The sequence below is a fragment of the Capricornis sumatraensis genome, chromosome 3 (genome assembly GCF_032405125.1).
Source record: "Capricornis sumatraensis isolate serow.1 chromosome 3, serow.2, whole genome shotgun sequence".
In the NCBI taxonomy this organism is placed as follows: domain Eukaryota; kingdom Metazoa; phylum Chordata; class Mammalia; order Artiodactyla; family Bovidae; genus Capricornis; species Capricornis sumatraensis.
In genome coordinates, this window is record NC_091071.1 from 162,414,354 (window position 1) to 162,431,324 (window position 16,971).

The window sequence follows — 16,971 nt, forward strand, 5'->3', positions numbered from 1 at the left end:
TTGCTTTTATGCCAGGGAAAAAAAACCCTGTCTTTCATTATACAATGTAACCTCAAAAAATGGAGAACTTGGAACAAATCACTGAAGGGAAAACAGACTAAATCTCAGGTTCTGAGATAAATTTCTCAATCGTCTTTTAGAATTTCACAGGACCAAGAAACTCCAGTGCCATCTTGTCACAAGCACAAGTCAACAGGCTCCTAAGCTCACCTCATTTTCATACTGGATTTCTAACATGGCCCGTGAGCTGCCAAGATCCTGCATCACAGACTCCGCTTGTTTCAGCAGCTCCTCTCTGTTCACAGTACGCTGCAAAAGCAAGTACAAATGTGAGGAGATTTTAATAAACATGTGGCATTTCTCTCGGGGTGGGGGAAGGAATCAATTCAATTATTAAAAATTTCTTCTTAAAAAAACATACCTCAAAATGTTTAAGATACAGCTGCAGTGCTACAAACATAAACAACATCCTGCTATCGTGAAGAAAAGCTGAGTGTAATTACTATCTTGAGCTCATGGGATATTCAGAAAATTCAAGATGGTAAAGGAAGGATCTCTGTAACCTTCTCAAACATCAGTGGAATTCAGGGCTGTGGCTCCACAAAGTCTCGCTGGGTACATTTACAGATGATGGAGAAGTAACCGTGCAGGTGACAGGTGAGCTGCAGACCGACTGGCTCTGACCTGCAGAGATCCTACAAGCACTACTGCAAACATCTACTGAGGAGATTCATGGCGCCAAGAAAGGCACTGATAGATTCCCAAGTTCTATCATTGCTTTGTGTTTCAGAATGATAAATGATGCGAATAAAGACAGGATTAAGAAAAATGTTTTCTGTTTCACTTCTCATTCCTTCCACTCCCCCCTCTTTCATGCCGTTACTAATGGCTTTCATGAGACTTCTGGAGAGAGAAGTTTTTATTATGAAGACAGACTTGAATAAGACTCCTCAGCAAGAAGGACACAGATGAACACAGAAGTCCTGAGAAAAGGCAGTGCAGTGTGGGAAGTTCAGTAAAGGTCTTCCATGGAAACAGCCCAGGGCTGTGTGGTTTAGAGCTATTAATGTGAGGCCAGGATTAGAAGCACAAAAAAATGAAGTCAGCAACACAAGGCTGGCTTAGAGACATGAACTACATCAGGGATGTGATATATCTCTTCTAATTGAACTGATTCACCAAGGGAATGATGTGGATTTGATTAATTCTACCTATAGCATAAAGGCATCAGTTATAAAAGGGAGACAGAGTTCATAATTTAGAAAGAAAAGTAAGTCTCAATTAAAGAACACAAGATTCTTCCTTCGCACAAGAGTTATGGAGACTAAAAGAGAAAAACAATCACAAAAATCATTATAGACACTGAGGATGGGAGAGGACTTTTACTGGAGTAAAGAAGAATCTCAAGAGATTCTAAGAGATTGACAGGAAAATATGGAGAACACATTTGGATAAGAAGAAAACCAAAGACTAAGGTAGGTCCATGAATCAAGCTCCATGTTAGATCCATGAATCAAGGCAAACTGGAAATGGTCAAACAGGAGATGGCAAGAATGAACATTAACATTTTAGGCATTGGCGAACTAAAATGGACTGGAACGGCTAAATTTAACTCAGAAGACCATTACATCTATGACTGTGGGCAAGAATCCCTTAGAAGAAATGGAGTAGCCATCATGGTCAACAAAAGAGTGAGAAATGCAGTACCTGGATGCAATCTCAAAAACAACAGAATGATCTCTGTTCGTTTCCAAGGCAAACCATTCAATATCACAGTAATTCAAGTCTATGCCCCAACCAATAATGCTGAGGAAGCTGAAGTTGAATGGTTCTATGAAGATCTACAAGACCTTCTAGAACTAACAACCAAAAAAGATGTCCTTTTCATTATAGGGAACAGAAATGCAAAAGTAGGAAGTCAAGAGATACCTGGAGTAACAGGCAAATCTGGCCTTGGAGTACAAAACGAAGCAGGGCAAAGGCTAATAGTGTTTTCCAAGAGAACACACTGGTCATAGCAAACATCCTCTTCCAGCAACACAGGAGAAGATTCTACATGTGTACATCACCAGATGGTCAATACCAAAATCAGATTGATGACATTCTTTGCAGCCAAAGACAGAGAAGCTCCATACAGTCAGCAAAAACAAGACTGGGAACTGACTGTGGCTAAGATCACGAACTCCATATTACCAAATTTAGACTTAAACTGAAGAAGGTAGGGAAAACCACTAGACCATTCAGGTATGACCTAAATCAAATCTCTTACGATTATACAGTGGAAGTGACAAATAGATTCAAGGGATTAGATCTGATAGACAGAGGGCCTAAAGAACTATGGTCAGAGGTTCATGGCACTGTATAGGAGGCAGTGATCAAGACCATCCACAGGAAAACGAAATGCCAAAAAGGCAAAATGGCTGTCTGAGGAGGCCTTACAAATAGCTGAGAAAAGAAAAGCTGTGAAAGGCAAAGGAGAAAAGGAAAGACATACCCATCTGAATGCAGAGTTACAAAGAATAGCAGGGAGAGATAAGAAAGCCTTCCTCAGTGATCAACGCAAAGAAATAGAGGAAAACAATAGAATGGGAAAGACTAGAGATCTCTTCAAGAAAATCAGAGATACCAAGGGAACAGTTCACGCAAAGATGGGCTCAATAAAGGACAGAAATGGTATGGACCTAACAGAAGCAGAAGATATTAAGAAGAGGTGGCAAGAATACACAGAAGAACTATGCAAAAAAGATCTTCATGATCCAGATAACCACGATGGTGTGATCAGTCACCTAGAGCCAGACATCCTGGAATACGAAGTCAAGTGGGCCTTAGGAAGGCATCACTATGAACAAAGCTAGTGGAGGCAATGGAATTCCAGGTGAGCTATTCTAAATTCTAAAAGATGATGCTGTGAAAGTGCTGCACTCAATATGCCAGCAAATCTGGAAAACTCAGCAGTGGCCATGGGACTGGAAAAGGTCAGTTTTCATTCCAATCCCAAAGAAAGGCAATGCCAAAGAATGTTCAAATACCGCACAACTTCACTCATCTCACATGCTAGCAAAGTAATGGTCAAAATTCTTCAAGACAGCCTTCAACAAGTACATGAACTGTGAACTTCCAGATGTTCAAGCTGGACTTAGAAACGGCAGAGGAACCAGAGATCAAATTGACAACACCTGTTGGATCACTGGCAAAGCAAGAGAGTTCCAGAAAAACATCTGCTGCTACTGCTAAGTCACTTCAGTCGTGTCCAACTCTGTGCGACCCCATAGACGGCAGCCCACCAGGCTCCACCGTCCTTGGGATTCTCCAGGCAAGAACACTGCAGTAGGTTGCCATTTCCTTCTCCAATGCATGAAAGTGAAAAGTGAAAGTGAAGTCGCTCAGTTGTGTGTGACTCTTCACGACCCCATGGACTGCAGCCTACCAGGCTCCTCCATCCATGGGATTTTCCAGGCAAGAGTACTACTTCTGCTTTATTGACTACACCAAAGCCTTTGACTGTGTGGTTCACAACAAACTGTGGAAAATCCTTCAAGAGATGGGAATACCAGACCACCTGACCTGCCTCCTGAGAAATTTGTATGCCAGTCAAGAAGCAACAGTTAGAACTGGACATGGAACAACAGACTGGTTCCAAATCGAGAAAAGAGTACATCAAGGCTGTATATTCTTACCCTGCTTATTCAACTGTATGCAGAGTACATCATAAGACATGCTGGGCTGAATGAAGCACAAGCTGGAATCAAGATTGCCGGGAGAAATACCAATAACCTCAAATATGCAGATGATACCACCCTTATGGCAGAAAGTGAAGAAGAACTAAAGAGCCTCTTGATGAAAGTGAAAGAGGAGAGTGAAAAAGCTGGCTTAAAGCTCAACATTCAGAGAACTAAGATGATGGAATCCAGACTCATCACTTCACGGCACATTTATATGGAAACAGTGACAAACTTCATTTTTGGGGGCTCCAAAATCACTGCAGGTGGTAACTGCAGCCATGGAATTAAAAGACACTTGCTCCTTGAAAGAAAATTATGACCAAACTAGACAGCATATTTAAAAGCAGAGAGAGACATTACTTTGCCAACAAAGGTCTGACTAGTCAAAGCTATGGTTTTTCCAGTAGTCATGCATGGATATGAGAGCTGGACTATACAGAAAGTCGAGTGCTGAAGAATTGATGCTTTAGAACTGTGGTGTTAGAGAAGACTCTTGAGAGTCCCTTGGACTGCAAGGAGATCCAACCAGTCCATCCTAAAAGAAATCAGTTCTGAATATTTATTGGAAGGACTGATGCTGAAGCTGAAACTCCAATACTTTGGCCACCTTATGCGAAGAACTGACTCACTGGAAAAGATCCTGATGCTGGGAAAGACTGAAGGCAGGAGGGGAAGGGGACGACAGAGGATGGCATCACTGACTCGATGGACATGAGTTTGAGTAAGCTCTGGGAACTGGTGACATGACAGGGAAGCCTGGCATGCTGCAGTCCATTGTGCTGCAAATAGTCGAACATGACTGAGCGACTGAACTCAAGTCTCTAAACCAACAGGGAGAATTAGATGCATCACACGTGTAGTTTTCCCACTATTTTAAAAGCTCAGTATGGCTTAACTTTAAATACTTATGGGAGAAACTTACTTTTTTCCTGTCCAATCTAGGTGCAACTCTGCTATCTTGAGAATCAGACTGGTTGATCTCTGGGTTGGTATCAAGTAATCTTTGCATTGCTCGGTCCCGATCAAATGCAGTTACATAGAAAAGCATTTGCCGGGTATCAAAAGGGAAGAAAAATGGGCTGTAAAAAGATGCGATATAAATTTATTAACTGAATTAGAATCAGAACCCACTTAAAAATCCTATCTCAGAAACAACTTTTGATATGATACAATTAATAATTATAATGTAATCAATAAAAGTGGTCTACTCAAACTAATTTTGAATAATTTTCATAATTCTTGCATGAACTAAGTGATTTAGTAACAATACATTAAGCAGCCATTCACTATGAAATCTGAAATTCAACCACAAAGATCAAGTCCATCCAAGATCATCTTAAATCTACCCAACAATCTCTTAGTAAATATGTATAACATGATTAGGGAAGACTAAATTTTAAAATATAATCACCACTTCACCAGGTTACCAGCCCACCCCATTCCACCATACACACACAAGTAATGGTTTTACTAAACTTATGATTTTCCTCTTAGTTTCTGCATTTGTCAAGTCACTCAAAACTGCCAAAAGGCAGCTGGTGGTTTTTAAAAAAAATGAACGCTACAGAAACACAGGCCTTGCTACTGATACACGATTTTGGAAGATCTTGACACAGAGCTGCCAAGAGCATTACTTAGGGCTTCCCTGGTGGCTCAGAGGGTAAAGCGTCTGCCTGCAATTCAGGAGACCTGGGTTTGATCCCTGGGTCAGGAAGATCCCTTGGAGAAGGAAATGGTAACCCACTCCAGTACTCTTGCCTGGAAAATCCCATGGACAGAGAAGCCTGGTAGACTACAGTTCATGGGATTGCAAAGAGTCAGACATGACTGAGCGACTTCACTTAAACATTCAGTATCCATCACTGAGCGACTTCACTTAAACCTTCAGTATCCATCATGTCCAATACGGAAATTCAGGCAAGGATGTGGAGAGTGTGACTAGAAAACTCAATTTTCTTTCATTTTAATTCATCTAAATGTAAATACAGCCACATGTGGCTGTGGTTACTGTATTCACCAGTGTAGTCCTATTGTCTCTGAGAATGTAGGTCTGGACCCAAAGAGGCTTGGAGAATCAACCAACTCCACCTTTGTTTTGTAATTTTATGATGGAAGACAGTCGAATCTCTTCGGTCAAATATCCTTCTGTTCTTTCCTATTTCACATATAAAGACACTATCAAGTAGACCCAGGACTGGCCCCAGTTCACCCTGTCTGGCCACTAAAGTGACACCTTTTAAATAGGCTCAACTAAAGACTATGCTTTTGTAACAAATTATGTGGAGACCAACACAAATGGTAACACTCTCAAGCCCACCAGGACAGAAGTGATTGTCTTACCAGGTTTTTCCTAGTTCAGTGAGCCATGTAGGGATGTTTCCTGTCATGATTACCAAAGGATCTTGAAGCTGCCTATTTGCTTTTGCTGTCAACTTACTGTTAATAAATTCACTAGTTGGAATAATCTCCTTGCACATTGCATTCTGGAAAAAAAAAAAAGAGTCTATTATGCAGTAAAACATGAAGATTACGTTTCTGATCGTCTCCTTTATCCCCAAATACATACACAGTGTGCTTAGATATCCCCTGCTGGCTTCTAACATACAGCTTCTCATTGGTATGTCCCAACCCAAACGGCAATTTTTACAATATTGCATAGCTGAAACATCCCAACCCCCACAGGCCGCTGGCGCTAGCTCAGCCATGGACACACCAGCTGATGTTTCAAGCAAGGCCAACTCCTCTTCATTCTTCCCTCCATTATTTTTACGTTTTGAAGACAGCATTCAACTTTTGCCTGACCTCATATACATCTTGAATAAATGGACTTTAAGCTAAACGTACCTAAAGATTTAATTACAATAAATTAATGTTCAATTTTTACTTTTTGCTTGATTTGACAAATTATAGCTAGAGAATAATTTATGAGTCTGCCAAGAAAACTAATCCAAGAACATGGGGTGGGAGCAGGGAGGGAGAGGGAGGGAGAAGCTCCCACTGACAAGTACACTGCAAGTCAATGGGCTGGGATTCCCGCTATTTGGCTGAATCACTGTTTTTCTTTCTAGTACAACAGGAAATTGATCAACCTCTAGACAGAAACTAAGAGATAACGTGTTATGACAATACAACAGGAAAACTTCAAAAGTAGACAGCATTACTCACATCATACAAGTAATACCAATATCTACTGACGGCGTGTAAAACTCTTAAAAGAAGAATCACATCTAATGACGGGTCTTCAAAAGTTATATTTTCGGGTGCTGTGGGTATGAGGTAAACTTCTAAAGGATTTGATACGGACGGGCACACTCCATCTAGAGGGCAAGAATTCAAAGTTAAGTGCTGATCAAAGTTAGGAAGTTGTAGCTAATGGAGCCAGCATCATCTCATGGTGCCTAAAACAGTGACCACAAGTGATTAAGGTTTAACGCTCAGTATCTTATTAGTAAGTACTGATAGCTTAAACATTTCTTCCTCCTTATCTTATAGATAAATCATCCAGGCTTAGGAAAATTCCACTTTTCCTCTCATACAAATACACTGTAGAGGAGAAAAACTGACTCCTTTGCATTTCCTCTTTACACTAGAAAAACAGTTAAGAAGAAAATGGCCATAGAGGAGTAAAGACAAAATATTTACATTCAGTTATAGGTATTTCCTGCATTTTTTAATATCCAGTTTTAAATGACCATATAAAACAGTGTGACAGTTTCAAGTAGGAGCTGAGATTCCTTTGCTGTTAGATCTCACAAAGTAATAGCAATTAAAAAAAAAAGATTGAGCTGTTATCACTTACTTTTACCAAGCCAAGAAATTAAAAAGTACAACATGATCACTGCATAAAAGGGCAATTTTTTAATACTGAAAGCACAGAGACAAATATCTCAAAATAAAGACCTTCTTATGTTAAAAACTTAGTTCTATGAAAAACAAAACTGCTATGATCACTTATTTCTGTGGACCAGGGAAATTTCAACATCACCAGTGACTGGAAACCCCTGATAGGGAGTGGTCCCCTAGGAAAGCGGCCTATCAGTAAGGCATGGTTACCATCATATTAAAAAAGGGCGGGAAATGAGCAAAATCAGACTGGAAGGAAATATTAGAAAGGAAGGTAAGTCAACTGGGAGGTGTCAACTACTTTCGGTAATCATTTTATAACCTGGCAAAACTTTCTATTCCTTCTATTAACTGTTAGATCTTACTATTATAACGAGTAACAATAAAAGCTAAGGGACACCCTGCCAATGACTAGTCTCTTCTTTAGTGAATATGTTCTACTAATGAAATTTGCTTCTGATTTCATGAAAAAGTTTTTCCCAATATTCTCTGAAGATAAGGTTTCATACGGTTCAATTTAAAGCAACCAAGTGTTTGTAGTAATTTATATCTTTATAAATTATACAGCTTCTACTACTAGATATAAAACACTGTTAAAACCTTGAGGGCAGGAAGTCTACTGCCCCATGGCAGTGGCAATCCACTGCCCTGTCGGCATCGCTCACCATTCCACAGCTCATCATGCTTTTTTGCATTTCTAGGGGACGTTTTTGTTGGAGCTGTCTGGGCTCTTCCTCTTTTACCACCAACACAATCTTTATTACTTTCTTCGTCCTCTCGCACAGGTTTGTACCTAAAGTAATAGAGTACAAAAACCAAAAGGAGGTTTTAAAACTGCAAGTTATTCTCCAAGGCCAAAGTGCAAGCCACTGATTACACAGTTACCAGAACAGTTCCCTGATATCTAGCCACAGTCTCCCTAGTTGTGGATTTGGACAAATGTCAGTGGGACTGCTTCCTAGAAAAGACCCCCTGAGACCACCATCCTAGGAGGGGCCAACTCCAAGGGCTGGTTCTGGGAAGAATTACTCTCTTTCAATGAGTATGCAGATATTCATCAGCAACGTAGGAAATTGTACCCAAACGCCTCTAAGGGATAACAGGTGCCAAACTTCCTACTACCTACAGGAATATCATCGTATGTTCTTTTTTGACTTATTTAAAGGCTTGAAGCTACTATTAAAGTAGAGACAAGTTATGATTATTTATTGCCCAAACACATTTTCATGTAAATCTAATGAGGAAGCTAACACACACACACACACACACACACAGATGGAATGCGCACACACACACACACACACACACGATGGAATGCTGAAAGTGGCTTTTAATAACAAACTACAGAATTTAGAGTCCATTCTCTCCTTATGCAAGCCAGCCAGTAATAGGAATTCCAAAACACATGAACACTGTTGATGAAAAACCAGTCATTTTCAGACTTGCCATATTGTATGAGTTTTCGTCCAAATGCCAGCTCTTCCTAGAGGATTGCTCTCATCATCCGTGGACTCCCGTTCATCTTCAGCCTGTATACTGAACTGCCGTACTGCCTGATACACAGTCATGTTATACGGTAGCAAATGCTCTCCGATGTAAAACTGTAGCCTGTGTCTCACATTTCCAGAATTTAAGAACTGAGCGGCCTAAACAGAGCAAAAACAAAATCCATTTAAGCTATCGGCCCTGAACTCTACACATTAAAACATGGTGGGAATAGCACCCTACCAGAGATTCGTCTATCTCCTCATCAGAGCCATCGTCGTCACTGTCTTCGTCATCTTCTCTTACTCTTCCATACCCTAAGGACCCAAGAAGTCTGTTAAATTCCTGGCAATTTTGGGTGGCAAAGAAAAACCTATATATATACTTGTTAAACTAACATACTCCTAGAAAAACATGTATATTACATTTTGATCTAATCATTCTTGGAAAAACATGTATATTACATTTTGATCTACAAAGCAGAAAGATCTAAGAAAACTGTCAGGTACAAAATGTCACTTCTATTACATTACATTACAAACTGTCATTTCTATTACACCAGCATAAATTAACCCATCACCCACCCAGTCATCCAAGTAAGCAGTCAACCCCTAAAAAAATTTAACGTTTCTAAATACTACATATAAAATAAGTAATGAGCACCCAAGTTCTTGATGCTAGGTTTTGACAAACACAGCAATGAACAGGGAGATAATGTATATATCCCTTAATGTTAATTTCATCCCAAATGTACACATAAACACACAAGATACATATATAGAAAGTACCTCTAACTACAAGGTATCTCTCAATAGCCTGCACCAAAGCCAGGGGGTCAATCTTGACAGGTCCACCTTTCCACTGCTTCACATTTGCACAGTCTGGATGTCTTTGTAACTGGCATTTTAACTGATGTGTGTTGAAAAATTTTAAAGCCTGTGATCCTCTGTTGAGAGAGAAGCTCAAGATAATTTGTGAAAAAGAGTTATTCTATTATTTTCAAAATCAGCATACATTAATTAAAATAAAAGCAAGATAATACAAACTCTGTATTTTCCTGAGGCACAAAGTAACTATGTAAATAGTACAGCCAGCAATTCAAGTTATTGGAAAAGACTTATCATAAAAGAGGATATGTACACATGCATATGAGAACATTCAATCAACATTTCATCTCTGTCCCACCATGAATCTATGTGAGCAGAAATACCTCACCACTGAGAAGGAATTATTTCCCCAGGATAAAAATTCCTGAACCATTTGGGCATGCTCATTTCGGCAATATTTTGCCATTACCTACTAAGTCCTCTTTATTTAAAAACAAACAATAAACCCTCATTTTTTGCTTTCGAAGATTTCAGCTACAAAATTACTTTAAAAACTAACCTTTACATTTTACTTTGCTACAGTCTTTTGAGTGAAGCAGTTTGACAGCTACATCAGTCTAGACCTGGTAATGATATTTAATTACTCATTTCTGAAAAGGTCTGGCAAGAGTAAAATACAGAGGAGTTTAAAATGCAGCTAAGAGGTTTGATAAGGCATGCAAATAGGGGTATTGGAAAGAATATTCCATTATATTGATACATATATATGCAAACATACATACTTTACACAAATTCAGATATAAATGAAAACCTTTATGGTTTTCTCATGTATGTATTAGAAAGTACCCCTTTAGTTCATAAAAATCTTCCAGGACAGTTTAATAATCAAAATTAAATACCACTCTATACATTAAGTTTCAAAGCAGGAAAAAACCTAGACAACACTGATCACTTCATTATTCAATATTGCATACCGTTTTAATTCAGTCAAAACTTTAAATATCTTTATGACACACCAGACTATATTTTTTAAAACCAAACTAATTTTTTAAAAGTTTTTCAGGCTGCTAGCCATAATATTCCAGGAAGCTTGTAACATTCTGTAAAAACACATCAAGGAATTTAACGTATTCTTTCTATACTTGAGTCCTGTAAAGCTACTACATTATGGGAAAAAATAAACATTTATTCGTCAAAACCCATTAAAACGCAAAGTTATAACCACTTGGATCACATATGAAATCACATTATACACAGAATGTAATCATTTTGTCATCTGTAACTACAAACTTCTTGGAGAAAAGCTTTATACATTAAAGTGCATCAATTTAAGGAAACTAAGCCTAAATTTAAGGAAAACTAAGCCTATTGTAACTTGCCAACACAAGTTGGCTTCATATTTTCAAAACATATTTAAGATACAGGGTATGATTTTAGGAATAAAAGTTATTTGACTCGCATATTAGAATATTTAATCTCCTCAGTCCTTATAATGAGTGTTCTTTGAGCAGACCAAGATGTCACGAGACCTCCTGCCACTTTACCTCAACAAAAGTATAAAATCCAGTGGCAAGAGCACACCTAGGCAAGGATCCTTACCTGCCTCCTGTCCCATTTCCACTGGGAAAGTCATGCACTTTGACTGGAAATTGTTCCATCTGGCTGAGGCAGTTGTTCATTTTGTGAACTAATGCCAACAAAGGTGCATTACCCACTGGTTCTACTCGTTCAATGGGCTCTTCTCCAGGAAGCTAAAGTTATAAATAAACCAACAGGTTAAGCAAGGCCTCATGAAATGGAACCACTCAATAATATTTAATAGGCAGTTTTATAAAAGACTTACTCTACTGTATTTTTTTGTGATGGATTTAGCTGGAACAATGCTTCCAAATAAATTATTTCAATAAACACACTTTTTATATAGGCACACAATCCCGTATTCACAATTCCTAAGTCCAAAAGGCTTGAAAACACTACTCATTTGGTGGCAAAATCTGACCCAGACAGATACATGGCTGTTTGAAGTCTTTATTTACCTTTATTTAGTAGGAATAGTTATATGTTTTGTTGCAAAAATACTTAATGTATATGGAGTACTATTCAGAATCTACTGGGGATTATCAGATAATAAGTGGTGTACGTACTGTATGGCAAAACTCATGAAACCCATCCCCAAGGAATTTCCGGTAAGTGATTACAGACTGTACATAATTTTAGCATGGTATAAAACTATATCCAGTATTAACTATACAGCTAATGAGTCACGAATAATTATCAATTCTACTTTAGGTCGTGGAACAAGTTAAAATAATGCAAGCAATGCCTGCAAACAATGACCAGACACGGTGAGTTTCACTCACACACAAGTGAGCTGTCCTTAGCCCTATTACAGTCGATCCAGAGAATCGCCTTCTGTTAAGCCATTATGAACAAGTAGAATGGTGTTAAGTCACCAGTGTCCGGGATACTCTTTTGCTTTCACTCACTGAGAATGAAGAAAGTGAAGCTGCTCTGTGGCTTCTGGTCTTATGATCCACATTATAAATGGTGATCAACCATTCCTCAATGAAATTGTTAGTTCTGTGTCTTACATACAAAATAGAAATGTTTACATATACTTTATCTTATGCCTATAGATACATGATGTCTACCATATTTCTATTAAAAAATATACTGAAAACTGCAATATGCTCAAAAACAGATATTGAGAATCAAATACATTCAACAACTGTTAGTCGTGTTAGTTGCTCAGATGTGTCCTATGCTTTGTGACTGTAGCCTGCCAGGCTCCTCCATCCATGGGATTTTTTAGGACAAGAATACTGGAGTGGGTTGGCATATCCTTCTCCAGGGGATCTTCCTGACCCAGGGATCGAACCTGGGTCCTTCCACATTGCAGGCAGACTCTACCATCTGAGCTATCAGGAAGTGAAAGTGAAAGTTGCTCAGTCGTGTCTGACTCTTTGAGACCCCATGGAATATACAGTCCACGGAGTTCTCCAGGCCAGAAAATGAGTGGATTGCCCTTTCCTTCTCCAGGGGATATTCCCAACCCAGGGATCAAACCTGGGTCTCCCACATTGCAGGTGGATTCTTTACCATCTGAGCCACCAGGGAAGCCCAAGCTACCAGGGAGGCCCAAACAATTAATGGTCTGTCTTACACAAAAACACAGAATCAAGATACATCAATCATAGCATAGGCACTTGCTTCAGTAAGTGCACTTGCTTCACCCTTTTGTTGTGTTACTGTTTACCTAACGCATAAAAGACCAAGGAATCCATACGTGTATAATATCCAAGTTAAAACTTTTACCTCAGTATCTTGACCAAGAACTATTAGAAATTACTCCTGGGATGAAAATATCTGCATGAGTGAAAAATTACTCTCAAAATAAGACACACAGGCATGATTATTAGGTAACTTACTGGAGAAGAAAAAAATACATGAAGGAATCTCTTTAATCTGATCTCTCTGCTCACAGCGTCCTTTTCACTTTTAGATGTCAAATAAAGCAACAGCTGCTTCACAAATCCACTGTGTTGGATTTCAAACGATGAAACATCGGACTCTGAGACTATGCTACGGATTTCTACAAGGCACTCAGCTCCACCATCCACCTGAAAGAGATGAAAACAGTATTCACTGATTTAGAGAGTCCTTAATAAGTACACAATTCATATTTCCACCAAAGCAACCCGATACTTAAACATCTTTAAAAAAGAAATCAGGGGCAAGTGGTACATACTTGATAGATCCTTGAAAAACAATATCTTATAAACACACACATTCACAAAATGTTATTACTGCATGACAGAAAACCAGTGTCCATTCTGACATTAAAAAAAACAACAAAACTTCACATTTAACCAATGTAGTTGTATTAAAGAAAAAAAAAAAGACAAAGGATGAGAAAGCAAACTGGAGGAACAGAGATATAATACCAAAATGAAAAGACAGAACAAGAGTTTAAGGTGTGGCTTTATAGTACATTTGAAGACTTAATGAAATAGACAATTTCTTAGAAAACATATGCTACTCACACAGATCAAAGTACATCAAAAATGGAAAAAGGATCAGATGAAGCACAAAAGGTTTATGACACCTCTACCCTTTCTGAGCACTCTTAGGGCACAGGTAAAGAGCGGTGAAGGAGGGGCTTCTCCCTCACTTAGGAAACTGCTAGGTTGTAGAGTCCATAGACATTAGAACCGTTATTTTTGTTATTTTTGGTCTTCATGTAGTGACATGAAACATATTTTAAGTATTAACTGTGCATGTCTCTAAGTATATCTTAGCCCATTTTCAAACTGAAACTTAAGTGGTCTAATGTGGAATCTGGATTTACTAGTCTGTAAACATAGGCTAGTACCTGTAGCTGGAGACACCTGATAGGAGAGATGTGCCCGAGGGACACTTTATTTGTTAAGAGATCTGGAAGGTGAGGGAGAGAAAAGTCAAAGACCAGATGTCTAGCACACTTAATGATAAGATGAGGAAGCACGGAAGTCAAGAGACAAGTTAAAGAAACGTCAGCGCCAAAGGAGCAGGTCTGGTTAGAAAAGTTGCTCTAAGACAAATAAATCCAGGGAAATCTAGGGTCACCAAGGCAAGGAGGAGCCGGATGGAAGAGTCCAGAGAAGCAGCTAGGTGCACTGGCTGCGGTACCTGGAGGTTGAGTTGTTCGGTCGCAGCACAAAGTCTCTGAAGGACATTCAATGCAGGGTTGCTTCCATCCATGTTCTCAGAACTGAAGTAACGCTCTACAAATTTATGTGCCTGCTCTTTAATCCAACCTTTAATTTTTTCTCTGCAAGAAGGAAAAAGATATTAAAAACTCAGTGTACATAGAAAAGTTTTCGATTATAACTTCTGGTCAAAGGCAGATAGCTGCTACATTTAAAATTCTTTTTTGGCCTATGTTTACAGACTAGTAAATCTAGATTCCACATTCACTTAAGTTTCAGTTTGGAAATGGGCTTATACCTAGAGAAATGCACAGTTAATACTTAAAATACATTTCATGTCACTACATGAAGACCAAAAAAAAAAAAAAAACCCAGTTCTAACATCTATGGACACTACAACCTAACAGTTTCTTAAGTGTTAAACTGAAAGCAATTTTCCAAGACTGTTTTCTAAGGTATAGACATATCTGCACTGTCCCTTATATTCCTATAGACCAGAAACATGTATTAGGTGCATAATAAGCTATGACAACTGAGACCTCACTGTTCAAATAACAAATTCTAGTAACTTCAGAAATATATTTGCTTATTTCTACTACCTGAAATTGAGAACCACCCACCAAACCAAACAAAAAGACCTTGTTTTCCCAATGGAATTTGCTTTTTAAAAATTTCTTATTTGCAGAGGAAGTAATCCCTGTTGGTATGTTACACCCAAGAGAAGGAAATGGCAATCCACTCCAGTACTATTGCCTGGAAAATCTCATGGACAGAGGAGCCTGGTAGGCTGCAGTCTATGGGGTCGCAAAGAGCCGGACACGACTGAGCGACTTCACTTCACTTCACTATGTTACACCCAGAGTCAAACAAAAGAATCCTTGAGGATTTTAAAGGAATAATTTTTTTAAAGCCATAAATTGGTTTGAATGGTTTAACCGACAGTTTTACATTTCCTAAAAAGGGCTCTGCTCTAAGATCCTTATGTTCCACTGTGAAGTGCAGAAGAGGGCTATTATATAAGAGCATGTGTACGTTCAGAAAATACGTCAGCTTTCCCTTTTCCAGAACAAAACTAAGGAACAAATTCAAAGGGAAATCTATTTGCTTGGTTTCGAACATACACAACTCCCAACTAGACATGTTGAAACTGTAAAATATGAGAAAAAGTCAGACATCGGGCTCAAGAACTGAGAATCTGCTCCATCCTGGAGCTATGCGACCTCTGAGCAAAAATTAAAGGCCTGTGTCCATGTTTCGATCTCTATATAATAGGTACACTGACTAGAATAACATGAAGCTTTTCTTAATCTAGAAACAGAAGTAACACAGAATCCCCCCACCTCACCTATTATTGGAGATGGTGTCCTTCGAGGCGGCCCTGGCAAGACCACTAACTCCCGCAGTTCGTGCTGGTTCAATGTTGTTGCTATTAGACTGTGCGCTTAATCTTCCCCACGTTTTTGGATTCAAGCTTGCCAGGAAAGAAGACTTAGGTGACTGAGTAGTGGTGGGGCTTTTAGCTATGGAGAGAACAATACTTAAATCATTTTAGTGTAAATGATGAAAACCAACAGAATTTTAAGACTTCGGCTCAACAGATTAATTAGCTACAAGAACTAAGAGCACTGGGAATTCAGCAAACTCAGGCATGATTCAAAGCTGTCAGCAAAAATAAAGCATGTGTCTTTAGCCGCTGGTTCCTTTCCCTTCACCTCCCCATGGTTTCATCACAAATTACCTTGATTGTCTACTTTGTCATCATCTCTTGGAGGTGAATACTTTGGCCTTCTTGATCCTCGTTTTGGCAGTCGTTTTCTCTTTAGAACATCACTTAATCGACTATCACACGGGAAAACATGAGGTAAGTTTAGCAATTATCATCCTCTAATATCATCACTCACTTAAAAGCAAGCCAAAATGGCAGAAACAATGTGTTATAAAATACTGTCATAACAGTATTTTCCATTTAGTGATTATTTAATGCCAACTCTGCACCAACGTTCTACAAGTGTACAGACACAGAAATTGATTACTTCAGAAAATACCTAACTATATAAATACCTTGACTACTGAATTACTAAAAGAAAACCAAATAGACAGAGTATCTCATTAATCCTTGTTAAACTCCATTGTTAAATGCAGTACATAAATAAAGTATATAAAACAAATATACAAAGCAAAGAACGAACCATGCAATCTTAAATCAGAAAAAGAATGTTAAACCTGAGTACCTTTTTTCTTCTCTAATCTAAATGACAGTAAGTAAAATAATAATCACAGCACATTAAGGTTAACATTATCAAAATACTTTCCAATATTACCCAAAGTAATTTCATGGTGTGCAAAGATAATAATATCCAAAATGAATGCATTTATAAATACTTTTATAAAAAATTCCGTTATCTG

At 38.6% G+C, this 16,971-nt stretch overlaps 1 protein-coding gene across 1 annotated transcript in view; it reads right to left on the minus strand.

Moving 5' to 3' along the window:
- TRIP12 (thyroid hormone receptor interactor 12) overlaps positions 1-16,971 on the minus strand; it is a 153,294-nt gene that overhangs the window by 14,526 nt on the left and 121,797 nt on the right. The window contains exons 23-35 of the mRNA XM_068967672.1: positions 16,304-16,404; positions 15,911-16,085; positions 14,546-14,687; positions 13,306-13,497; positions 11,477-11,628; positions 9,839-9,996; positions 9,294-9,367; positions 9,012-9,211; positions 8,231-8,358; positions 6,888-7,039; positions 6,063-6,205; positions 4,645-4,801; positions 211-309 (exon numbers count right to left, since the gene is read on the minus strand). Of these exons, the coding sequence (XP_068823773.1) occupies positions 211-309; positions 4,645-4,801; positions 6,063-6,205; positions 6,888-7,039; positions 8,231-8,358; positions 9,012-9,211; positions 9,294-9,367; positions 9,839-9,996; positions 11,477-11,628; positions 13,306-13,497; positions 14,546-14,687; positions 15,911-16,085; positions 16,304-16,404 (1,873 nt within the window). The remainder of the gene's footprint in view (positions 1-210; positions 310-4,644; positions 4,802-6,062; positions 6,206-6,887; positions 7,040-8,230; positions 8,359-9,011; positions 9,212-9,293; positions 9,368-9,838; positions 9,997-11,476; positions 11,629-13,305; positions 13,498-14,545; positions 14,688-15,910; positions 16,086-16,303; positions 16,405-16,971) is intronic.